Source organism: Rattus norvegicus, chromosome 4, assembly GCF_021556685.1.
Source record: "Rattus norvegicus strain SHRSP/BbbUtx chromosome 4, alternate assembly SHRSP_T2T, whole genome shotgun sequence".
Lineage (NCBI taxonomy): Eukaryota > Metazoa > Chordata > Mammalia > Rodentia > Muridae > Rattus > Rattus norvegicus.
In genome coordinates, this window is record NC_141537.1 from 26,758,104 (window position 1) to 26,785,460 (window position 27,357).

Here is a 27,357-nt window from a genome sequence, read left to right on the forward strand (position 1 = left end):
TATACCTGTTTTCAAAAAAATTAATGGAACAGCTGCATCCCATAAAAATGAAGGTTAAATGAAGGAAAAGAAAGGCAAGGTATAGAAGAGGCAGAGTCCTTCACCAAGAGAGCACCCTAAAGAAGCTCATAGTGAAACCTACCCAGGGTTTACAGTTCTATGCCAGGTACAAGGCAAAACCAGAACACGTAGGAAGGTCCTATTTACACATAAGGACCTGAGTTCAGTCCCTAGTACCCCTGGCTCCCATGTAAAAAATGGAAGAGTTCATATCTCTACCCACAGTGCTGCTAAGGCCAGGCAGAAGTGAGACTTGCTGGACAGTTGATCTAGCTGAATCAGTGAGTTCCATGACTGGTGTGGTCATCTCTTCTCAAAACAGAAGGTGAAGAACAATTAAGAAATGCACTCGGTGTTGACTCCTGCCACCTACACATGTACACATACATACATATATAGACATGCATGTGCATAAACACATGTATAGAAACATAGACATAGAATACCAGCTCATGTGCCTTGCTGCACACTACCAATGATTTTATTAAAAATTTTATGGAAATTTTTGTACTAGTGTTGGCAAGGTATCATATGAAAATATTAGTTATGTATATACGCTTTCAATCTTTGTTACTTCTTTTATTCTATAGGAGACCATTTGTTCATGCTCTGCTGAGCAGTGAATACAGTGGTTGAGTCATTAGCAAATAGAATTTGTATGTATACAACTCTTGGGAGCAGTATAAATCAAATCCAATTCTGACCCTTCTTTGAGATACATTTGAAATTCTGAAGCCTACTTGGTGACACCAATTGGACTTTCACATAATATCTAAGGAAAAATAATAAGACTAGTTCTGTTCTGGCCTTACTGTAATCGTTTTGTTAAATTTCTAAATATTATAATTATCCCTTAGAAGAATTAGATCAAAAGTTTCTATTGCTTCCTACACCTAAAGATACTTCTGGGTGTGATGATGTCTGCATTTGATATCTGCATATGGCAGATGGGGACCAGAGCAACAAAAGTTCAAGCCAGCTTGGTTTATATTAAGAATTTGAAGCTAGTCTGGGCTACTTGAAATCCTATCTCAAGGAAAGAACAAGAATTTAAGCATCCTTTGGCTACTGTTTTTTATCAAATGGTAAACAGAAGTCCAGAGAAGCGACATTGCCTACTTTTGATGAGTGTGGATTAATGGAGTCCCATTTTCTTTCTGCACTCAATGTGTTTTTAGCGGGGGACATGTGAAGCTTGAAGAAGACGTGGATCTTGGCTATGTGGAAGATGGGACGCCCTGCGGCCCTCAGATGATGTGCTTGGAACACAGGTGTCTTCCCATGGCTTCCTTCAACTTCAGCACTTGCTTAAGCAATAAAGCAGGCACTGTGTGCTCAGGAAACGGAGTAAGTGTCAGAACCTCCTCGCCGGAGAAAACCATGTCTTCTATACTACAGAAGTAGATACAGTCCTGTCACATTCCCTTAATTATAGACAGTGTGACGACCCATGTTTCTGGTTGGCATGTGAATACTAACTTGATCAAAGCTACTTGAATATTTTTGTTGTATAATTGAGAAAGTCTGGGAATAAGAAAACTAGTAATTTTCCTATTCAAATTCTTCTCTCTTCTTTTCTTATGCTAATAGGTTGCCGTACAGTATAATGATAGGTTTCCTGCATGTGATTTAGGAGATGGATTTTAGCAAACTACAGTGCGATTCTCTTTTTAATGGGGGCTGAAGAAGGAAGAGTGAGCCACTCTTTATTTAAATGTATAGTTAAAGGTAGCATTTAACGACTTAGGTCATCTGGGGACAGACGGATCAGCACTGGCCATAAATACTTGTAGCCATACCAGAGATGATGGTTTAATACCTAGAAAGAACAAAATCATCAGGGGAAGTGCTTGCTCATGGATGATCAGAAAGAGTGGCATCTTGGAATTGGGTATTGGGTAGCACAGGTCTTATTTAAATTATGGGCCACAACTTGTCTTCTTTGAATGAGCCCTCCACAAATATATCCAGTCTTCTCATTCTCACGAGGAATCCCTTCCTAGCAGCTGTTTTGATTTCTTTTCTGTTAGCAAGTTCTATGATGTTGTTTTTGCCAGCATTACAGAATCTTTGACTGAGCTGGTTGTATTATCCAATTAAGGCAGAGGACCTTGGTTTGGAACTTGAAGCACAAATCCAGTTTCGGTCTCAGTCTCATCAGGTCCTATGCATACTAATTAGAAGTCATTGTGCATTTGCTTCTCTGCAGCAGAGAACTGACATATCTGCACACTCTCCTTTGAATTTCAGGTTTGTAGCAATGAGCTCAAGTGTGTGTGCAACAGGCACTGGACAGGTGCCGACTGTGGCACCCACTTTCCTCACAATGATGATGCTAAGACTGGCATCACCCTGTCTGGCAATGGTAGGTATCAATTTGCTATTGTGTTCTCTTCATATACAACTGGAGAGCGACTTACTCCATGGACCCTTGTATTTGAGATTTTTTTTTTATATCACGACTCAAAAATGAATGGTATATACATAATGAATGTGGTCTACCTTGTGAAACCAACCATATTGGTTAATTTGTAAAGATTTGTCATACTGAGTATAATTTAGATTACTGACTTGTTGTAAAAAATATAAAAATAAAAAAAGTATTGATGTCTTTTACCTCGCTTGGTCCAGCACCATGGTGCCCCAAGAAATCTGCTAGATATCTTGGCAGAAACACATCCCAACTCCGCAGCAGCCCAGAACAGCCCCACACTCCTTTTCCTACACTCAAACCGTCACATAAAAGAACACATAACACAATAATCTTGGATCCAATTGATAAGATATAATTGCCCACTTAAACATACAAAGCCCGGTACCATCCATCCCTTAGGAACATGAATAACAACCTGTAAATACACAGAGCAGAATCTTAACATCACCTGCCATGACTTCTCACCCTCTCCTCTCTCCTGTCTCCTCCTTTCTGTCCTAGTTCCTCCTCTTCCTTCAAACTACTCTCCCACCCATCCTTCCCTCTCCTCCAAGGACAGGCCTCCTTCTATCCTGTACCTGCCCCTCTCCTGTACTTTACAAATTCAGTGGGGAGGTTTTGGTGAAGTCATCTGATTCCTGAGTACTGACTAGGCAGCTGTCCTTGGGGCAGTGGAATTAGCATCAAAAACCGCAACACTGACTTTGTCTTATTCTATTCCACTTCAAAAAACGTTCAAGCATTACAATTATGCGAGGCTATGAACAGATCCTAGCATTTTAAATTTACCCTTTGACAGTTTTACACATGTAAACAGTACAATCTGGTCACACCTGTCCTTCCCACCCCTTCTTACCCTGCTTTCACTTCCAGCAGCCCCTTCTTCCCAGCGTGTTCTCAATGGCCTTTTTTGCTAACATTTCTTTTAAGTGTAAGTCCTAGTGCCTGCCCTGTTGGCATTCTGTTCAGGAAGCTGTCTCTAGTGTGAACACCTTCAAGACTATTCCCCACTTTCTCCTCTATCAGTTCCAGTGTGTCCAGGTTTATGTTGAGGTCCTGGATCCACCTGGACTAGAGTTTTGTGCAGGGTGATAGCTATGGATCTATTTGATACTGGTGGTGGTGGTGGTGGTGGTGGTGGTGGTGGTGGTGGTGGTGGTGGTGGTGTGTGTGTGTTTCTTTGAGTGATTTGTTCATTTCCTCTTCAAAATCTTGTTGCAGCAGGATACCTGGGTTGGGCTATATTGCTCTGGCTCTTTTGTTCTTAAGTTGTCCTTTAACAATCTGGTTGTCGCTGGTGTTGGCTGGCTGTGAAAATGACACCAGCAAGACTACGCAGGAACACAGGGAGAGCTCTGCTGGCTGTGCCTCAGGCTGACCAGACTGGCTGTGTGGTAGTTCCTAATCTCTTTGTGAAACTGATCTCAGAAGAAATGTCTGTGCAGGATTATTTCCCTGCTTTGTCCTAAAGTCTCCTCAGTCCTTTCTTCTGTAGGATAACAGCTGGTTGAGGTGTGTTTTTTGTATGCAGTAGAATGGTGGATCCTGCTTTCATGTTCACTTTATTAGTCTTTTCATTATTGGGGAATCCAGTTCGTTGATATTGAGAGATATTAATGGTCAGTGATTGTAAATTTCTACTATTTTTGTGGTGGTGGTGCTAGTGTAGGTTGTGTGTGTGTGTGTGTGTGTGTGTGTTTCCCTTCAGATTTTGCTAGTGCAGGTTGTGTGTGTGTGTGTGTGTGTGTGTGTGTGTGTGTTTCCCTTCAGATTTTGCTGGGGTGAGATTATTGACTATTTTCATGGGTGTAATTAATCTCCTGGGGTTGATATTTTTCTAATACTTTCTGTAGATCTGGACTTGTGGGTAGATAGTGTTTAAATTTGTCTTTGTCCTGAAATATCTCGTTTTCTCCATCTATGGTAATGGAAAGTCTGGGCTGGAATCCATAGTCTCTTAGAGTCTGCAATGCATCCTTCAGCTTTTAGAATCTCCATCCAAAAGTCTGGTGTAATTCTAATAGGTCTGCCTCTATATGTGACTTGGCTGTCCCCCATTGCAGCTTTTAATATTTTTCTTTGTTATATATAGTTAGTGTTTTATTTTGTGGAATCAGGGGTATTTTCTGGTCTAAATTATTTGGTGTTCTGTAACGTTCCTATACCTTTATAGGCACATGCTTCTTAGAGTTATGGCAATTTCCTTATACAATTTTGTTTAAAATATTTTCTGATTTATTTTTTGAGATGGGTTTCTTATCCTTCTTCTATTTCTATTTTTCTTAGGTTTTGGTCTTTTAATAGTGTCCCAGATTTCCTGGATATTTTGTTTCAGAAGCTCTTTAGATTTAACATTTCTTTGATTGATATATTTTTGAATTTCCCCATTGTATGTTTTACACTTGAGATTCTCTCTTCTATCTCTTTTAATCTGTTGGTGATGCTTGTGTCTGTATTTCCTGTTTTCCATCTCCAGAATTCCCTCAGTTTGTGCTTTCTTTATTGTTTATATTTCCATTTTCAGGCCCTGAACAGTTCTGTTCATTTGCTTCACCTAATTAGTTTCTCTTGGCTTTCTGTTAGGGATTTGTTTCCTCTAATAGTTTGGATTTTGTTGGACTTTTTAAAAATTCATTTTCTTCACTTTTACATGCCCATCATTGCCCATCTCCCAACCCCCAACCTAGGTACAAGTCCCTCCTCCCATAACCTCCCCTTCTCCTCTGAGAGTCACCCCCTCCCAGGTGTCCCCCACCCTGGCACATCAAAACATGGCAGGGATAGGCACATTCTCTCCCCCTGAGGCCAGACAAGGCAGCAGTTAGGTAAACTTTTTGGAACTTAAAGGGATGTTTATTTTCTTTCCTTTTAAAGAACCTCTATCAGCTTCAGAAAATAGGTTTTGGGGTCATTTTCTTCTGTTATGATTGAGCTGAGTTGGAATGTCCAGGGCTCTGGTGGTGACATACTGCCCTGGCTGCGCTTACTTGTCTTGTTACAGCAGCCTATAGGAATGTAGGTTGGGGTAATTATAGGCTTAGGTGTCAATTTCTGAGGTTATATTTGTTGAATGGATACCTTCCCCCTTGGCCTCTGTTTCCTCACTGGTCCTCTGGCCTGAGTAGCCTGTGGTTCTGGTGACAGGAAAGTCCTCGGATGCAGGATGTTGGCAACCTACATGACTTTCTGAGGTTTTGGGTGCTGGTATTGCTTCTGGGATTCTGGGGTTCTGGGAACTGGCATGTCCTCTGGGGTTCTGGGTACCCATGTGGCCTCTGAGTTTCTGGGTGTTGGCATGGCCTCCAGTGGAGCCAGAGATATGGAGCCAAGGGTGTGGGGCACCATTGGGTCAGCTGGGTGGACTCTAAGGAGTGTGTGTTAGTGAGAAGTGGACAGAATATAATAGGTTGGGGGTGTGTTTAGTAGAGCAGGCCTCAGTAGCTTTTCAAAATACATTATTTAGAAGTAGCCATTGAAGTTTATTGATCCTTGTTTAAATCCAAGAACAGGAAGGGTGGACAGACATGCTAACTCTTGGTGTAAAAAAGCTAAAACCTTTTTACAAAACAGATGATGTTTATAGACCTAGAGAAGAAAATTACTGGAAGAATGACATATCACTGCTTTTCCTTCTCGTCTTCCCTTCTAGGTGTTGCTGGCACTAATATCATAATAGGAATAATTGCTGGCACCATTTTAGTGCTGGCCCTCATATTAGGAATAACAGCCTGGGGTTATAAGTAAGTCAAATATTTTAGTATTATTACTGTCAAAATGTACCTTAAATTTTTATTAAGAGCTGGAGAGGTGGCTCAGTAAAAGTACCAAGGACCAAGTGCTCTTGGAGAGGGCTCAATTTCAATTCCTAGTACCAATGTTGAGTGGCTCATAAATATATTTACCTCCATTTCCAGGGTATCTGACACCATCAGCTAGCCTTCTTATGTATCTGTACTCAAATGCGCGCGCGCACACACACACACACACACACACACACACACACACACACACACACACGAGAGAGAGAGAGACAGAGAGACAGAGACAGAGAGACAGAGAGATGAAAAGAGACAGAGATAGGAAGGAAGGAAGATAGAGATTTAGAAGTGTTTACAGTGCAATTATAAAATAGTTTTTTATGCCATTACCTTTGTATTTGCACTGAAAATTAGTCTGGTCCAAGAGTCAGTGAGTACCCAGCCTTGGTGTGGTTAGACGTTGCAATACATTATCACATTTTAGATTTAGCACACCTCTTTTCCTATTCTGAAAGTACCAACTGTTGATTAAGGTCATTGCAGGGACACAGTTGTGAGTGAATGCTTCTTGTCTCTGGATATCACATTAACAGCAGAGCCCTTATGTCATTAACAGCCATTCGTACAGATATGTTTCTTCCTCCAAAGAATTCACTCTTGTGAGACTCACTTTTAAAATTCAGTTTCCTTCCTAAGCTTCAACACTCATCATAGATTTATTTTCTTTTAATTTTTAAAAGTTGAGAGTCATACTACATCTGAATATTTATTAGCCTTAGGCATTTGCTAAGTAAATGTTCTCAAACATTTCTATATTTACCTATTTAAAATTTGCCTTTTGAAGACTTAAAGTGCACATTCTAGTAACTAATGTTATGGTTTAAATGCAGTGTAAACATTTAATTCTTAGGTTAGTTTCCCATTACTGGGGAAATACCTGAGGAATCAGCTTAAGAAAGTAAAGGTTCCTTGTGGTAGGTTTTAGAGGCTCCTGCCTACTGTCATGTGACACATTGCCTTGAGTCAAGGCAGAGGACCACAGTGGAGATCATGTAATGGAGTAAAGCTGCTCACAAAAGAAAGAGCTCATGCTATAGTAATCCTTCTGTCCCTAAAACCTATTGAGCTATAGATCTAGAAGTGGATCAATCCATCGACGACGTCAGAACTTTCATAATCTTATTACCTTCTAAATCCCCTAATTTTAAGCAATGCTGCATAAGGACTATGCATTTAATACACGAGCTTTTGTGAATATTCAGATCCAAAATATAATGTTTCTCTTCAGCATTTCAACTTAAAATTGTATTTTGATGACTCGTAATGATGCAGTCAGTGTCCTAGCCCTGGGGTTTTCCATTTGAAAGACCCAACATTTAGAGGTTAACCTCATTTGATAGCATCGTCCCTTCTGGATCGAATTCAAATTGCTAAATTGGGAATTAAAACACCTTAGGTTTGGAGCCATAGAGATGACTCAGCAGTTAAAAATACATACTGTGCTTACAGAGTTTAGTTCCCAACACCCACATCAGGCAACTCAAAACCACTTGTATCTCCAGCTTTAGAGGAGTTGACAAGGTCTTCTGGCCTTTGAAGGCTCTTGGCCTCCCATGCACATACTGCATACACACACACATACAAACACATACACACACATGGACACACACACACATACACACACACACACACACAAATTGATTTTAAATTTAACATTTACTTTGTATTTTTTTTTTTGCAACAGTGAACTATCTCACAGGAAGAAGTATGACTCATTTACTGTGGTCCGAAACCAGTAGAATCAAAGGAGACACTGTGAAATGTTTACGCACCAAATATTTATAAAATTAAAACCCTGCAAGAGTTTTACTGAAAAGGAGAGTAATTATCTTATGGCTTGTATGCTGCCATCATTAAAATTTAGGAAGCCATTTATGGACGGCCTATCTTAACAGAACCAGACAGCATAAGAAAGTAGCATGGCTCTTGTACGAGGGATAGCCTGGAGAAGGAGCTCACAGCGGCAGACTAGGCTTTGCCCTGATTAAATTAGTACCTAGCCCTAAACCAGTTGCAACAGATTCCAAATGCATTTGAGCATCTTGTACTTCTTTCATTTGCAAAGTGTGATTTGGGTGCTTATAAACTCGGCTGTCGGAAAAGAAAGTTTTTCTTCATGCCACAAAAACTGAACTTTGTCTTGAGATGTTCTTTTTCAACTTCTCTGAGGTAGGATACACGTACTAATGCCTTTCACGAGCACTGATGTTTTGTTATAGCTCAATAATTTTACTTGGTTAGATTAAAAATTGTTCTAGCCTGTGTGAGCTTCTACTATTTACTGATATACGTGGGCATTTCATTTACGTAATCCTGGAAAATAGTATTGTTTAGAAAACTTGAAACCAAAACATACGTGTTGCTAATGAAATTATCTTTGTCTGTAAAAATTTCCTGTTTCCTTCGGGGGAGTTACATTTTTTTCTTCTAGCATTTCTAAATTTATACGTTTTAAAAACCTATTAAGAAAAATGTCTCATTCATATTGTAGTATCCTTCTCAGAAATACTTTAATGTAAAATACAAATTTTAGAGTTTCTTAATTATTCAGAATATGTGTGTTTGGGTTTTGTTTCTTTTGTTTTTATGACAGGGTCTTACTTTGTAGTCTTGGCTAGCTTTGAACTCACTTTATAGACCAGACCGACGTTGAACTCACAGAGATCCATCTGTTTTTGTGTCCTAAGTGCTGGGATTAAAGGTGTGCACCACCACACCTAGCTCAGAATGTGTTTAGGAACAGAGTGGGAATGTAGAACTTTTAGTGGAGGAATTAAACTATGAAAATAATTTTTAAAATTCTGTTTGAAGTTTAAAAACTGAAAGAAAAAAAACCTGTGGCCTGGCAAAGCCATTTTCATTATAATTCTTTCTATAAAACATTCTCCCCTTTCTCCAAGTCTTAGAATAGGGAACAGGAAGCAAAGGGTACTCACTTGGAGCTCTGTGGCACAGGTCCCAGAATGAGATTTAAAAGTAAAATACATTTCATAGAAAGATGCCAGGCTCAAGTTTCCCAGGTCTGATAGCTGATAGGCTGGAGAAAAGATCCAATCGTCACTTTTATCCTCCGTGCTTCTTGTTAGCCTTACTTAACAGAATGGACTGGTGGGTGAAGGTGCCCATGTTGTGCTTATTGTCAAGGCTGGAACACCAAACCACTCAGTCACTTGACTTTCTAATATGCCCTTAAAGTATTAACGTTCAATTACATCAAGATAGAAAGCCAGCGACTTTTGAAAAAAAAAAAAGATTACCAATATTACATTATCATGTGCTTCTGAACAAATTTTTGTTTGAGGTTAGTTTATTATGAATGTTATATAAGTTTATTTTAGTTCGTGGTCAAATCAAAACTTAAGATTAAACTGTGAGCAAATACACCCAGCATGAAGCTTGAATAAGATATTATTAATACCCATGACGGACCAGCTTCATTTTGATGCGTTTTTGTTGACCATACATGATGAATGAAGAGCTCTGGAGTGCTTGTATGTTCTCATACTTGAGCTTTTCAGAGTGAGCTGTGGTTGCTAGAGTTGGATGCTTATATTTCAATAGGATAAGGGTAGGACTTATTTCTATGAAATGTAGTGAATTTGTGGAAACGATTGGGTTATTTTTGCTATTTAAATTAGCATTCACTCATCTATATGTTAATCTATCATATATCTGATTCCATATAATCTATCCTACCTATATAGATATAAAAATATTTCATATTTATATGAAAGCCTATATTTAAGATAGAATTGACAAGGCTGAAGAGATAGCTTAGAAGTCATGACATAGCTCATCTTCCAGAGGGCCCATTTTCAATCTCAGTTATGGGGGGTCAGACACTCTCTTCTGGGTTCCATGAGCTCTGCATATTCATGCTGCACAGACACACATGCAGGCAAAACACCCACACTTATAAAGTAAAAATAGATAAATAAAAAAGTTAAAACAATAAGATTGGCCCTAGATCATTGTTAAGTGTTTGGTACAATGAAGCTGATATTGAGAAAATAGTTACTCTTTAATTATTACAACCTTGACTTGTGCTTTTAAAAAGCGGGGAACAAGGCTGGAGACGTGGCTCAGTGATAGAGTGCTTGCTGCTCTTGCAAAAGATCCAGGTTTGGTTCCAAGCACCTACATAACCATCTGTACCCCAGTTCTGGAGGATTAACTAATGTCTTTTGGCCTCCAAGAGCAGTAGGCGTACACGTAGTATACATACATACAGGGAAAGCACAAATACACATAAAATAAAAGCAAGTAAATCTTTAAGATTAATACACAATAAATTAAAATGGGTAGTTGTTTGGCAATATTGTACCTTTGGTGTCATCTCTCCTTATGATAAAATGAAATTCTGTGTATGTTCCTCGTCTTAATCTTATGGTTCAAATTCCTCTAGGGAAGATGGTTCAGTGAATGCTGGGGGTTTTGTGTTTAATTCTCTGCTCATGTGCTTCTGTAGGTAACTAATGCTTTGTTTGTTTCCTTTCTTCTGTCTATGAACAGAAACTACCGAGAACAGAGGTATGTGATGACAGTGATCTGAATTTATGACTGAAATCTTTAACCCTTTGTGTCACTGTTGGAATTCATACATGCAGTTTCAAGTGGGTTTTTGTGTTTTATGTAATAAGGATCTTGACCCTTCATGATTTTGAGATAATAAACATTGTTATATTTAATAGCAATGTAGAGAGATAGATTTTTTCATCAGAAACGAACTTTTTTTTATGTTAAGTTGTCATGTTTGTTTTTATTGGTTTATTGGTTTTTCCTTCATGTTTATAATACCTGATTATCCAATACTGTCTGAGAGAATTTATTTTTGTTACTGTTGTCGTAGTAATAATTTTTAAACTTACAAGGTTTATCATTTTTTGCTATGAAGGAGATGTTTTGCACTTGTGAACCAGGTCTCTTTATGTAAGAAAGCATTCTTGTACGACTTGATAATCATAAAAGTAGCTCAAGAGGGAATTCTCATAGTTAGTATCTCTGAGCTTTTATGCCTCCTGTGCTGTATTATGAAGTCAAACCCATAGAACGTCAAACACCTATTTGGCATAACCTATTGTCTTCATTTAGCAAACAGTACAAAAAGAGGCAGAGCATTCATGATTTTTATAGCAATTGCTGGTTCTGTCTACATTGACATAGTGTTGAGATGGACACGTCACTTCTCACATTTCTAAAATTTTTAATTCTACTTACTGTTGGGACCAAAACCTAAACTATTACCTCGGAATCTGATAAACAACCCCACACCAGGTATTACCCATCACATACAATTTAGTTCTGGGTTCAGATTATTTGTGCAGATTCCTGCCTAAGTTTTTCTTTGTCCCGTCAAGTGCCAATGGCAGTTTAGGAATAGATAATGATTAATGTAGTGAGACCTTTTCAGACTCTCTCCATGATTGATGAAACACAATGATGTCATCGTTCTCAAAGTTAGAAAGCAACAAGGGGTGGATGTTAGATGGATGTTAGATCAAGAAGTTATGCCTTGAAGTATCTCTCTGGTTCTTATTTGGGGCCATATGCATTAATGGTTAGAGGGAAAATGGTTGGTTCAGCAGACACAGCATAGTTCAATAAAATCATCAGTCTTATAAAATTATCTGCAGACTTCAAATAAAGACCCATCCAGTTCCTAAGATAGCAGGGACTCAAGGCAAGAATTTCAATGTTATTTTTTACCTTTAAATCAGAATTGCCTTTGTGGTCCTATAGTGGGAACTCCTACTGATAAGAAATTAGTCATTGGTCTACTCTTGTGTGATATAGGAAAATCACTAACTTCTCTCAACTCGAAGGTCAGAGTTCTTTGTGATCCTTAAAGTACTGTGGTCAAGCAAGAGGACAGCTGTAGTCATCAGCCAGGTTGAGGTCCCTACACTTGTTTTGTCTGGTAAAACATGAAGTTTTGCTTTGGCATTTATGCCTCAAGCAATATTAAATATATGGCCATTTTCCAGATGACTATTAACATAGAATGGCTCAAAAATGCCAAATTGGGTATAATGTTCAGATGTTTGTAGAAGGCAAGCTTACAATTCTGTCAATGAATCAGATAACAAACTTCTTGAACAAAAACATAGTATACCCCACCACACACACATATAATAATACACACACACACGTGTATGTGTGTGTAATATATATGTGTGTAATATATATGTACACATATATATTACATATATAATACACACATATAATACACATGTATATATGTAATACACATATATGACACATACACACACATACACATGTATGTATAAATAGTCCTTCGGAGGTACATTGAAAGGCTGTGAATCATGGAATCATGGGGCCACAGTGAGCCTTAGACGTTGAGTCATTGGAAAGATGGCTACTTAGCTTATTCTTTAAAACCTCCAGGCAAGAAAACTTCTACCTTTTCTCCTGAGTCAATCTGACTGTTTCTCAAGGGAAAATTACATAGAGCACGACAGCTGTATGGTTTACCACAAGAACTGTGAAATTTAGTTGTCAGTCAGGTTTGCCAACACAAATAAGATAAGGAACATTGGCTCAACTTAAATTTATAAAACATCCACATTTGGTTGAAATCCTTCCTCTGGGTTTGAAATAACCACACGTCACTGTGATCATGGAGGAGCATGATAATTAGACCCCATCTCTCTGCCCTGTCGTTTCACTTTAAGCACAGTCTCTTCCCCAGAATCCTTTCTTCATCTCTCATCCATTTTATTTTCTGTTCGTGAACTCCCCACCTTTTCTCTTCCAAATCTTTTTGGTTTCTTTTTTTTTTTACATTCTTTATATTTCAGAGATATTCATCATCCGTCAACATGACTTGGCATACCTTACATGATATTTCTCGAAACAAGAGAGTAAACTCCTATAAGGGACAGTTCAGACACTAGCCAGGGCATGAAGAAATATCTCCTTCTCACTGAGATTATGACCTGGATAGCTTTTCTCACTGATTTCAATTTGAGTATACATTTGAATTAGTGGGACAAATATCACTTCTCAATAGGTACTTTTAAAGAAAGTAAAATTTTTCTCATAATTTGACCAACCATTAATCTAAAGGCTTTGGGGTTAGTACAAGAAAATCTTTTTTGATGTTGAAATTTATAAGGCTTAGTACCAGCTGGTTTATCATTATAAACACGTTGTTCTCTGAAATAGAATAAAACCAGTCAGTAAGTTTAAGTGGTAGATGCAGGGAAGTAGTAATATTGCATAGTCTGCCTACTCAAAGTCATTAACTTATGGGTGTATTTCCTTGTATCAGCAAATAGAAATTCCTTTAAAAATGTTATTTAATGAGGCATATCAGTTCAACCTAGAGGTTGTACAGAGAAAAAACAGGCACCTTGTAATTATTATAGGAAAGGTTAACTTTTTTTGAGGAGAAAGAATTCATTACAAAGCATCTTTTATTTTGTTAATTATTTATATAAACATGTATGTGTCTAAAATATTTGTATATGGTATAATAAATACACAGGAATTTTCCCATTTGAAAACTTAGCACTTGTCAGGCCCAATATTTATTTTCATGACCCAAGTTGGGAAACATAAAAGCACTAAGAATTTTGAGACAAAAGCCATAAAATTAGGTCAACAACTGGATAGGAAGCACAATTTCAGGAACTCCTGAAGTTGGCTTTCTGTGATTTTTCATAGCAAATGTTATTTTATGGATCACAAGAGCCTGGTATTCTCTCTCCTCACTAAAGCAAGAAGTTGTATTCTACTAAAATATAATGACTACTGTAGAAAGAATAAATGTTCAGACAGCAAAGGATATCCAAGGCCCTTTAAAAGCCGTGAGGAAATTGATCATCTGTTGCTGGCATTTACCACGAAGGGAAGTTACTTCCATTCCTTTGGGATTTTAAGGCAGCCACTAAGAGGCAATACCAGCATTCGAGGGACTTTTAGGGTGAAGTCACTTTTACAGTGTGGCCAGAATGGCAAAGGAAGAAGTATCCCAGGACTATATTAAACTGGGACGTTTCTAACTTAACATCCGATTCCATTATTTTGATGACACCTCTGTCAGTCAAGGTTGGGCTAGTTTTAGAGAATAGTGAAAATTTTTCCTTTAATTAATATATGGAGATCTAGAAAAAAAAGTCACACAGTGAAATTAAAATATATGCTTTATTCATATCAACTGAGCAATATTTTCCAGACTTGTAATATATGCATATAAGTTACCCAAGTTATGCAAACGATCTAGGATAGGATGTTTAGTCAGAAGCAACTAAGCATTTTAACATTTCAACTCCTTAGGAATCAAAATAATCAAGGGAATGTCTGAAAAGGGGTTTTGAGGTTTAAGACTTAGTATCTGCAGACAGTCAGGGTAACTAACAGAGATTGAATGGGAAAGGGACTTAGGGACTTAGGAACTGTCGTTGGAGACTTAGTGGCATGCATCGGTCAGAAATCCTTAGTTTGTTCCTAGCTTTCGACACCTCCATCTATAGCATGAGCGAAAGTGGTCAAGATTTGGAGACACTTGGCTCTTTGAGGCCGTGCATTAAGTGATTTGATTGGCTGTGATTCAATTGTCTGGGGGACATTGAATATGTCTTTCCAGTTCCTATAGGAAATGTAGTGAGACTTCTTGACTCATTTAGAATGAGACAAGTGGCTTAAATTTCTGCAGCACAGGTTAACCAGATGGCCCTGTCTTTCCCTCCTGCTATGGTGGAGATTGTCCACTGTGGCCACCATCTGTCAGAGATGCTTTTCCATAGTCCTCCAAGGAGCTCAGCTACTTTTTAACCCTTTCTTCCTCTAATACATTCCTTCACACATTCTGCTGTCTGGTATAAAGTTATAGTTTTGATTCAAATTTGACTCATTTAAACTCCCTTTAAATAACGAAGCTACAAACTGAACACCAAATTCTAATTAAATTTGATTTGGATTTAATTATAGAATGCCAGTAAGCCACAGAAACCGAATTAAGGTTATAGCCATCAAGCATTTCAAGTGATGAAGAATTTATTCATCACATTTAGGGAACAAAAAAACGTGTTTTATTTGAGCAAGGAATGTGGAAACACATCTTCAACATCATTTTAAAAGACAGAAGCTGTTATAGATTAACATCTCCAGGTAGAATGAGGTCGTGTTGAAAATAACTCATCTTTCCATATTTCTCCTGGGGGGAAAAAAAGGCTTTGTTCACCCAACCTACAAAGTCTCCATGATTACATTTCTGATCTCCACAGCCGGAATGAGTTGAACTTGTCGTGTTTATTAATGACCTCATGTGTTATAGATTTGATCATGTAGACCATTATCCCTCCCTCCTTCCCTCCCTCCCCTTTTCTTGAAATAATATTTGTATATGTCTGTGTTCATGTGTGTGTCCTGTTTTCTGACTTTGAAATGTTTATTATGCCTTAGACAGTTACCCCAGGGAGATTATGTAAAAAAGCCTGGAGATGGCGACTCTTTTTATAGCGACTTTCCTCCTGGAGGCAGCGCAGACTCAGCATCTAGTTCTAAGAAGAGGTCTGCTTTTCTGTCGCATTTTCAGATTTCCACCTGCTCCATCACACATTATTCCATTAGTCAGAACATTTCATTATTTTGCAGCAGGTTTGACTACTTCTTCCTTCTTTCTTGAATGTTAAAATAGTATCCCTTGTTCTTTGATTACCCTACTTCAAAATGTCATATGCTCAGGACCAGATCATACCAAAAAAAAAAAAAAAAAAAAGAAAAAGAAAAAGAAAAAAAGAAAAAAAGAAAAAAAAGAAAAAAAGAAAAATCAGGCCACAGGATTGAAACGAAGTAAAAACGACTCTAAATCCACGGAGAAACCCCAGGGTTTTTCCCCCCGTCATGTTGCACATGGCTCAAGAAATGAACATGGCATTGAAAATATTTTTACACGGTGAGCTTTATGTCATGCTTGGTCGTCAAAGAAAAAGGGTGCTGTCACGCTTCAATAAAGGCAATTAAGATAAATTGGTAATATAAGTGCTGTATCGAATAGTGTTTAATTTTGTAATTTCAAAGCTAAGCTTGCTGTGAAAAACGATTGCTTCTTTGTGAATCATCTACTTTAATATTATGATTTTCCTGCAATGTTGACTTTATAACTTTCATCTTAGTTGAAAAATTAAGGACGACTTATAGTTGCCCGAGTCTTATGATTGTGTAAGTGGGATTACTATATTATTTATGTCTCAAACTCTAATGATATTTTCTTGTTCTAGCATCTTAAGATGTCTGACACCTTTTAAAAGTCTGCATGCTGTCTAATCAGTTGACAGTAAATGATTAGGAAAAACTAAATCGGAGGTTTCACGGGGTGGGACCTGCCTTCTCATTAAAGGGAACTAAAATATTCTTATAGAAAAAGAATGTGAAGTTTCCATTGAGGTGTAAAGGCTGGAGAAAAACTTTCAGATGATTCGCTCAACTCTGGGCACATTGAAGGAACTAGTTTATTGAAAGGCAGCACGGTCTCTTCTGATAGTCTCCGTAGAGTCTATAAAGCAGTGTCTCCCTGGTACTCAGTCTTTGTAGACTCTGAATATGAAGGGTGAATCACTAAGAACTTTCTTACGTACATTTCCTTAGACAACTAAACTCAAAGCAAACGTAGTGCTGCCTTTGAGTCTGGAAATGTATCCTATAGCATACGCTTTATAGAGTATAAAAACTACTCTTTCGATTTGTTAGTAAGGACTTGTTGGCTAAGAAGATGACAGAATATCTACAAGCACTCTCTAATATAAGTATTTTTCTTGGTCAAGTACAGATTTTTAAATTGAATAAAAGGAAGAAGTGAAGGAATCAGTGGGTTCCAAGGACACTCATTGGCCATTTGTACCAAATACGAATTACTTTGTAATTAGAAAATTAGGTTGAAAAAGTTCCAACACGGGAAGGTAGATATGTTAGCTGTGCCAAGTTCTGTCTGCTTGTGGTCAGAACAGCCCTTTTCCGGTTGCTGTTATTAGTAAGTAACCAGAATGTTTCTCGGGAACGTGGCTTAAGCCTCATGTTATGCTCCACAGTTCCTAAAGGAGATTTAAGATGCACTGTGGTGATCCCCAGAGTTTGGAAAATATTACTATAGGTTCTGATGTATAGTCTGTCAAAAGCATGTCAAAGTAGTAGGCTTCAGGCTATGCTTGTCACAATTCTTTTTCCTTATGGTGTAAGGTAGGTGTGTTGACTTCATTCTTACAGTTAGCCTGTTTAATAATGGTAGGATAGACATAGCAGAAGGGCTCAATGGTGCATGGGCTTTGTGAGAGATGTCTCCGCGATAAATATCTGATTCATTTCAGTTACCAGACAGTTATGTTCATCGGGAGCATATTCGTTTAAAAAAATACCATCTCTCAGATAATAATTTTGTTAATTCAAGCAGTATATTACTTTAATAAAGTCAACGAGGTTCAGTTGAGCAAATTTCATGTAATCTCTTAAAAGTCCATGCTCTCATGATATTTGAATGGAAATCATTGCTTTACAATTAAGAAACATCTATGGTGGTACCCCATTATAACCCTGCCACTGGGGTTATGTAAGTGTAATACTCGCAGAATTCGCTCTGCGGTTGCTGTGTTCTGGAGAGTGTAAATTGGCTTGCAGCTTATCCGGATACTTTCTCATTTATGACTATTGTAATGGGGTTCCATTGTATTTGACTTTTCTTAAATTGAATGTCGTGTAACTCTGCCTTCTTCATGAAGACCCTCATGTTTTCCTCATTCTTTCATTTCAGATTTATTTATTTTTTATTTATTTTAATGTACAGTAATGCTCAGAAGTTTTGCTTAGTGCTTCCAGAACATTTATCTGATGTATTTTTTGAACAATATGTAAACACTTCTAATTTCAGGTCAAATGGACTCTCTCATTCTTGGAGTGAAAGGATTCCAGACACAAAACATATTTCAGACATCTGTGAAAATGGGAGACCCCGAAGTAATTCCTGGCAAGGTAGTGAACAGAGTTCAAAATCTAAGACCTGTATTTTGGGGACCTATAAAAAAGTATTCTTTCCCATAAGCAGTTCAGCTCTCCTCCCAGCAAAGAGTTAGCACGAGGGAGCAGCTGTTCGCTTTTGTTTTTCTTTGACGTTTCCTTGATGGGAAAAAGTAGACAGGAAGCATGAGAGGCCCACATTCTGAGGCAAATGCTGGTTACAAACTACACCCTCTCCAAATACCATACGGTAAGGCATAAAACACCTATTGTATATGAATATTTAGCTGTAAATGCTTTTTTTTTCTTTCTTTCAGGTAACGTGGGAGGCAACAAAAAGAAGATCAGAGGGAAAAGATTCAGACCTCGCTCTAATTCAACTGAGTAAGTTGTACCTTTTAATGGGAAAGGCGTTTGAAGGGTCTGTGTGTTTAGTGTGGACTGTTAACTAGTCAGAGAGTCAAAGCATTGCCTACCATGCCTCTGGACTTGGTTTTGTCTTTTTATTTCTCTTTACCCTATAAAAATTAACCTTGGCTTTTCTCTTTTACATAGGCGTCTCCGCAACTGTGCCCGTACCAATATTCACTGATAGTGGGGTCTCACCCTTGCTGCGGGCTTTCCCTCCAGTCACCTGCCATTGTGGTGTATTTTTTTTTGTTTGTTTATTTGTTTGTTTGTTTTATTTTTGGTTTCCTTTGAAAGGAATTATTATAGCTTTCCTTTCTTCTCATCACTGGGGCCCAGCCATCTCAAAGGGTCACCCTTCCTATTCCCCGGAAGCATTACGGAGACCCCTCACCGTATTAGAACTTGCCAGTGCTCACAGTCTGAAGCCACCACTCTGAGGTCTCCATGGCTGCTCTCTAAGCATTCTCTCAGACTAATGGAACGAGCTTCCCTTCTAAGTTGTCCTCCTGAGGACATATGAAAGGCCATCTACCTAAACTTGCTCTCCATCTGAATCATTTTCAGGTGTTAAATGATAGCCACATTTTTAAGGGGCTGGCGGGGGGGGGGGGGTGGTGGTGAAAGTAACACTTAAAGTCCTTTATAATGAAATAAGCATGATGCCGTTTTTTGGTGTTGTTTCTTTCTTCACTTAAGAAAGTGCAAGCAAAACAGAATCCACAAACCCTTATCCCCCTCCATAGGGTGAAGCTCACCCTTAGTTTTCTGTCCACTGACCTCGCCCCCTACGAGTGATTACCCCTGCTGTTTCCAAGGCACCTAGAATTTTCTGTTCATGTCTCACTCTAGTGGTAGTTAATATTCTCAGGATCTCTGTATTACTTAAGAAAATCTAATAGCAGGTGTTTGTTAACTGTTTCCTAGACACTCATGTTAGCTTTCCCATCATATGCCCTGCCCTTTTCAGTCTAGGAATAATAACATTACCCTGACATGTGGACCTTCCACCTGAATGGTAATGTCTTGTAAGTGGCTTATCAACATTTATTAGAGGATACTTTTACCTTAGAAATAATAGCAATTTCAAGTGATACCATTGCATGGTCCAGAATGGCATTTTAGAACTCCATCACAAATAACTAATCTACTTAGAGTTTATCTAATGCATTCCCAAGGCGCTTGAGTGCTTTAGGGCTCACTGCAGATAAACTCTTCCTGGAATGTTGTTTGGTTTGGTTTGCATGAAGCCACGTGGTAAGAGGGCTCCTTAGCGCATCCCAATCGCAGATCGCAGATGCAACTGTAAGGTGTTCTATGCAGCCTCCTTTGTGTACGTCCAGGGTTCTAACAGTATTTCTATAGACAGATTTTGACAACTCTAAGTTTCAAAGAAAAGTTCAGCATTGTATTAAAGCTGTGAGTTCAAGACCCAGAGAACATTTGGTATCCAACAATATTCATATGTTTTCTAGGGCAGTCATTTTTTTTTAAATACATAGAACTCCACTCATCTCATGACAAAATTATAGTATTACAGGTTCCACTCAAGAAATCTTGCCTGGGATATAATTAAAGTTCTGATACTTAGTGTGAAAGTGTAATAGAAGTTTCTCATGAGGAAGAAAGTTGCCTCATTTTTCAGAATTTTCTGAATTTGACTGCATGACTCATATTAATTAATTGGAGCCAAGTTTATGAAGCTTTCTTATATGGGAACTGTCTATACAGCCACACACAGGCGCGCGCGCGCGCGCGCGCGCGCGCACACACACACACACACACACACACACACATACACACCACAGACAGAGAGAGGAAAGATATGGCGTTCTGATGCACCACATACCAAGACTTATCTTAGCAACCTTTATACTTTGCACATGTGAGACATACAACTTGGTTATCATAGAACACTATCATTTATGTGAGCGTACTAGGAGCAGAACCACCGTCACCACAGGAAGCATATCCTTTTTCTTTTCCATAATAAGGACTGTTTCAGATCTGTTATTTCATCATCCCCTTCAGTACCACATCATCCAAAAGGATGATGAAAAATGGGGCCTGAATTAAAACACGCACCCCAAACGCATGCTCCGTAAACTTATAAATAAAACACTAAATGTCCCCACGGTTACACTGCTTTCCCACTCAAAGATTTCTCGTCTTCCATGTCGTTGTGCATGATATAATTTTTTTTTTTGGCTTAGTCTTTGTATTATATATTGTGTTTTTACAGGAGGGAGCCCCAAGCACCTGAGCCTGGGCACTCCCTCGCCCAGACATCCCCAGGCATAAGCCCAGGGGGCTCTGACAGCCCCCAGACAGGGAGTCTGGATCACAGGTCAGTCTCCACCTGCCCCCTCTTGCTGGGCTGCCACTTAATCCTTCCAAGTCCCTTCCTTGGCTGAGAGCAGGGTCATTTGATCTTTGACTGAGCCCCCATAATCTGCTCAGTGGTACTCCTGGCCCAGTCAGCACCAGCTGATTTTCGTCTGGCTTTCCATCCTGGAGAACACGAAGAGGTTCTCCTAGCCTGTCCAATGCATTTTTTTTTCTTTTTGCATGTTGCACTAACGAGCCACGCTAAATCAAGCCACGTAGGCAGGTTGACTGTAGTCTTATAAAGGCCCATCCTTCTAGCTACCATGGCAGGACCCCCCAGAGCTCTCTGTAGCACAGGCCTGAAGCAGAGGTAACAGTCGGTCAAGTGTAAGTCAGCTTAGGTGTTCAGAACTTCCATGGATCATAACACTTGTCCTTTGAGTTCTGAAGATTGTCAGTGAAAGGAACAAAGGTTTCCCCCAGGAAGCTGCTTCCTGCCTGTGGGAAACTGACTTTGCTGTGTGGCAGTGTTTTTTCACCTGATGATGTCTGCATGAGCTTTCCTAGAGCTATTCCGAGGCCGTTCACTTTAGCATCTATGGCACTTGCTCTTTTGACTTTCTGCTCCGAGTCTCAGTGGAAATGTTCATGCAAGTTTTAATTGGCTGCCTCTGTGGAAAGTGCAAGCTGGCAATGGCTGTGCCAAAGGTGAAACGAACGTGAGCTCCTCCCAAATCCAGAGACACGCTGTCGCAAAAATGGTCTTATAAGCCTGAAAATCAACAGAACCCTTCTTTCAGGGTGGAATCTTTTTGTCGTCGTTGTTTTGTTTTGTTTTGTTTTTATAGAGTATCTTCTTGATGGCTAAAAATAAGGGAATTGGCTGTGGAGAAATAGCCTGATTTTGAAAAATAACTGGAAATATAGTAGTTTGGGTTTAGGTATATTTATAAATAACTCAGAGACTGAATGTGAAGGAGAGAAATCTTAGCAAGAAATTAATGCTTCATGATTCTACCGGACTTATTTCCAAATAAGTCTGATGGAGACTGGACCTTCACATAAATCTTACAGAAACAGCACGTGGGCGTCACATCTTTTAAAGTGAGAAATCCCAGTAAAACCTCCAAATTCTTCCGGGGCTCAGTGGTCAAACTCATGGTTTCATAAGGGCAAATCAAAAGGGGATGTGCTTTGGTTAGCTCCGCAAAAAAAAGTCAAGGAACTCTGCGGGGAAACAACAACTATACCTCCAGTTTTACTGCCTTTGAGATTTGCATGGTCACCCTGTGGGAGCTGCTGCCTGATCTGTCAGGGAGGTGCTAGCATTGCTCTCTAGCAGTCATTCTTTTGGAAAGCAGCTTCTGAGGGCCATTTCTCAATGCAACCATGAACATTTTAGTCTGGAGTGCACAAAGAGGAGGAGGGAACCTTGGTGCTTCCATTAAATCATTAAACCTCATCCGAGATCATGGAGGTCCACTGGAACTGCAGTTAGTGTGCTTGGGGACTCCAGGATCACGCTGCAGGACACCTCCTGTTTCTTCCAGAAGCCAGTGGGAGAGCACTTCAAGTTGATTCCTGCTATGACTCTGTTACAGAGGGAAAAACAGTGGTCTTGTGAAAAACAAAAAACAAAAAAAAAAAAAAACAATTGTAACCTATAAAGGGAACATGGCTCCTTTAAATTGTATTGAGGTTTCACGTGCCTAAATACCAGATTGGAATTGCAGCTGTCCTGAATGTTTTCAAAAGGCACCAATATTTGAAAAGCAAGGAGCCGATTGTGTGGCGGCCTAGAAAAAAGCCGCTTCTGAGGTGGGCGAATGGGACTTCTGGTAACAGAGTGACTGAAATGGAGTTTCTCACTCACGGTAGGAAGCCGCTGGAAGAGGCTTTCCTACAAATGAACTACGCGATGGATGAACGCCTCGCGTCTTGTAGCTGAGATTACTTCTGTGCCACTGTGTGGCCTGCCCCGTAGTCACCCGGTGTCCATCCTGGTTTATCTGCCATAGCTGCTTGCATTTGGAGGGTGAAAACATCCTGGCCAAGCTTGTGCTCTGTGTTTTCAGATTTTTCTATCTTGTTCTGCTTTCTTTGTTCCTTCCATTGCTCTCTGCAGGTATTTAAACCCATGGTTCAAAAGAGACTATAATGTAGCTAAGTGGGTAGAAGATGTGAATAGAAACACTGAAGGACCGTACTTTAGGTATAAATTAATTTTATCTCCCCCTTTACACTCTCCCAGCACATATAAGTACTGTAGTGTGCCTGGTGTTCCTCTCTTCTCTCTCTCTCTCTCTCTCTCTCTCTCTCTCTCTCTCTCTCTCTCTCTCTCTCTCTCTCTCATCTCCTAATGTGAGTTCCTGTAGGTAGAAAGGAGCCGCATTCATTTTGCTACCTTTTGATGCATTTGGCTTCCTTGAGCGAGTCTAGTTCTCTTCCGAATATTTCAAATGAAGCCATTTGAAAGGGTTGCCATTTAGTGCATGTCCCTGCCCTGTCAGCTTCTTGAGCTTCTTTTTTTAAGTAGCTTTCTCTTCATTTTATGCTATGTAGTGTTCTATGGGCATGAAACATACCTTTCACTAATAAATAAGCACTATTAACCTCAATGATTTAATTGCCATAATCTCAAAGTTTCATAATATATTTTTTTCTGCTTATTATCAAAGAGTGCATAGGAGTGCGTAGAAAAACGCAAGGGAAAACGTGCAAAGAAACTGAACTGGGATGTTATTTCTGGCAGAAACAATGATTTGATCAAACTGGAAAATGGTTGCAATATTATTGATCATATAGTACAGTGATCATATTGATCATAACATGTAGCGAGTTGAGCTTTCTTTGTCCTGTAGAGCCATGTGCTAGCAGTGAGGGTTGTGCTGGGAAGAGTCCCTTATGACTTCTCAACCAAGCAGTGGGGAACATTTTTATGCTCCAGAAGCAGGAAGCAGATAGAAAACACTCTTGACTAACAATGGCAGCTTCCTACGTTCTAAAAACTAGCCACTTTCCTCAGTTTCCCAAAGCTTTTATTTCAAACTCTCCTAGACCCCTCTGTGTCATTTCCCCAACCCTTCATAACGTAAGTGATTCCCCAGCCATAGACGTCCACTTTACATCTGACTATTTTGTGGAATCTAATGCAAAGAAGAAAAAGACTTGGGTTTTTTTTTTTTAACCTCTTCTGAGTACAATTTCAATTCATGTAACTTATGCCACAACTTGGGTCAGCACTAAATGGATATGAAAATGTGCTGTCAGGACCATATAAGGTGGACTTTCTCTTCCAGTGTACCATTTAGTTTAGTCATATATAGTTTGAGAAAATGATTAGACCTACCTGCATTTTAATTTGATCCATGACTTTTGCATATACCCCAAGGACAGCATAACTCCTGCCTGCTCACAAAAATATATCCTGCTTTTATAGCCCATCTTCCTCTCCTTCCCTATCCTCTGCTTACCCAACACTTCCTCCACACTGAACCTCAGATACATACACTCACATTCAAACATCCCACCTTCACATGTAGCACCCAAGATGGCCAACATCAAGAAAACAGGTAAGACGATTTTGATGTTATTTGGAATCTAGGCTTCACCTGCAGTCCCATCCCCCCTCCCCCTTTCTCTTTATCAGGCTTGTGGGCAGATTATAATTTGTACCATTCATGGACTCAAATCCGGATGAGCTTTGTCCTACATAGGTTAGGACTTTTATTTCTAAATTGACTTAGCATTTCTACAGGAGTGATTTGTTAAATGGTACCCCGGAAGAGTCTATTCACCTCCCCTGGTTGAACTGAGACGTTGATGTAACTCAAAGAGAGCCCCCATTTCTTGAAGCCGGTCCCCCGAGTCTGCCCAGAAGCTGCATGACTGAGCACCATTTGGATGGGGAAATGCTTCTGCACCCCTGGTTGCACGAGCCAAGCTGCGAGGGCAGTGTTAGACGGTTCCTTTGTCTCATCTTTTAATATGAGCTGTCACATTAGGAACTTGCTATGAAAAAAAAAATCTATATTTTTGTTTGGTAAACCTCAGTGGACAGTTGGGACTTAACTGTCCTTTTTTATTATTATTATTTTTTTATTAATAAGGGTTTTGTTTGGAACACTCGGAGATCAGCTCTAAATTGTGGTAGCAGTGGTAAATAATTAAGTCCAATCCCTGAGCACCATGATTCCGACACAGTAGAGAGGATTCCACCCAGCTCCCCACCCAAACCAATGCTCCCTTGTGTTCAGTGCGTTCACACCTAGGCTTGGATTCACCAACCTGTACTTGAGCTCTCCTGGCAAAGCCACAGCTGAGGGCAAAGGTCACCTTCTTAATCACCCATGCGGGGTTGGATTTGTGATATTCTTACCAAACTGTAGCGGAGAGTTGGTGACTGCCACGAACAGGTCCAAAATAATAGTTACTGATAGAAATGTACTATCCATGAGCTACATGTTGGCAAAGCCTACAGGAGAGCTTCAGTCATGCTCCTAGCTCTCCTATGACAGTGCTTGCCCTAACCGTACTCTGTGGGCATCCAGGCCACTCACTCAGAAAGTACAGATAAAATCAAAGAGCAGGCATTGGCTCACCGCCCCTGATTCTGGGAGCAGTACCACTGGGGACACCACCTTTCAAGTCCCCAGGTGATAGTCATGCTCTTGAGGGCTACCTAATTGATTATGTATTTCATCAGCATTTTTTATTCCATTCTTATGATCTATGAAAACCACATTAACCAGGTACGGGAACTGTAGAAACTAAGGTGTCAAATGCCTACCATACACCTATTTCTCAGCTTACTGGTTGTAGGCATCCTTGGCTTCTTCTGTGGATGGAGAAACCTGGGCTACAAGGAGTTACCCAAGGGTAACGTAGCTGATGAAAGTCAGCAGCAGTGCTGGGCTTGGCTCTGACTCCCACATCTGATCCCTGTGTGATTTCTGTGTGATTCCTGTCAACTTGTAGAGGTTATGGAGGTTTAGATCCCGGCTGAGGACACTTAAATCCTTCTAGGAGCAGATTACTGTAAAGTTAGCTTTGCAGGCTGGAAGCACAGACCTTTGATACATTCCCAAAGAGCACCACGGTTCATTGACACACAAGCACACCTTTGTTACACAATTCTGTGGTGTTCCTGGTGTAGTTATTATGGTTTTAGAAAATATCTTGAGGATAAATAGCTAATACTTAACCCAAAATCCAGGTTGCTTTGTAAGTGAATGAGCTTAGCTGACACTTGGCTAAGCGAAAGCAGGATTAGACTCCAATGTCTCCCTTGGGTGGTTGTGATAGATTGTCACTTTATTTTCCCTAACCTAACTGACCCTGTCTTGTTCTCTCCTTTTATTTTGATTCCTGCTCTGGTCTCTTTCTACCCACCTGAATCTGTTTCCTGTCTTTTCACCACTAAGGATGTCCTGCTTGGTTTCTCTCCTTCCCCTTAGGGTCTAAGTATAAATTACCCCAAGTTCTGCAGTGAGAAGCCATTTAGAGCCATTTCTGTGGGCTTCTGAAGAATACTTCACTTTCTTTTCTTTTAATTACTATTGTTTGTGCCCATGGAGAGATATTTAAGAACATTGCTGGGTACTCAGCGGACACAGGCATGCACACACGCATGCATGTACGCACGCACACACACACATACACACACACACGCACGCACGCACGCACGCACGCACGCACGCACGCACACACACATACATACTTGCACCTACTGTAGCAAACTAAAATGAGGACTTTGTTGCTATGACCTTAGAATAAAAAAGATTTGGTTTGTGTATCTGAAATTTTTCCTAAACATAGATTCTTTTAAATCTCACAATGATTTGGCTAAAAAGCTGCATTGGGTCCATTTTAGAAGTATGTCAATGCAAGTTTTATACTCATACACATTGAATCCTAACTTTTAATACACTTAAAAAATTATTTAGTTTTTAAATTATAAAAGCATATAGCAGGAGCTTGGGGAATAGCTCAGTTGGTAGCATACTTTATGTGCTATTTGTGTTCTGTCCCAAGAACCCATATAAAAAAGCTAGAAATGGTGCCCTGTGTTTGTAAGCCCAGTTCTTGGGAGACAGGAAAGGCCAAGCAGCCTAGCTCTAGGCCTGTAAGACACGATCTCAAAAGATGTGGAGATTGTGCCTGAGAGGAACTGTGGAGGTTGATATCTGTCCTACATACACAGCATCACAGCAGACACTGTGGTCATGTACTTATGTGCACATGCACATCTTCACATATGTATACAGAAAGAGAGAGAGAGAGACAGAGAGACAGAGACATACACAGACACACCACAGACACACATAGAGACATACACAG

The 27,357-nt window shown here is 39.6% G+C and overlaps 1 protein-coding gene across 20 annotated transcripts in view; it reads left to right on the plus strand.

Moving 5' to 3' along the window:
- The window catches only part of Adam22 (ADAM metallopeptidase domain 22), a 250,410-nt gene that overhangs the window by 212,039 nt on the left and 11,014 nt on the right, over positions 1 to 27,357 (plus strand). The window contains exons 23-32 of one of the 20 annotated variants that reach the window (XM_087659122.1): positions 1,239 to 1,407; positions 2,311 to 2,425; positions 6,144 to 6,234; positions 10,825 to 10,842; positions 15,739 to 15,933; positions 18,197 to 18,297; positions 18,600 to 18,666; positions 20,933 to 21,037; positions 23,144 to 23,230; positions 24,561 to 24,590. In XM_087659122.1, coding sequence (XP_087515248.1) covers positions 1,239 to 1,407; positions 2,311 to 2,425; positions 6,144 to 6,234; positions 10,825 to 10,842; positions 15,739 to 15,933; positions 18,197 to 18,297; positions 18,600 to 18,666; positions 20,933 to 21,037; positions 23,144 to 23,230; positions 24,561 to 24,590 — 978 coding nt within the window. 20 annotated transcript variants of the gene reach the window in all.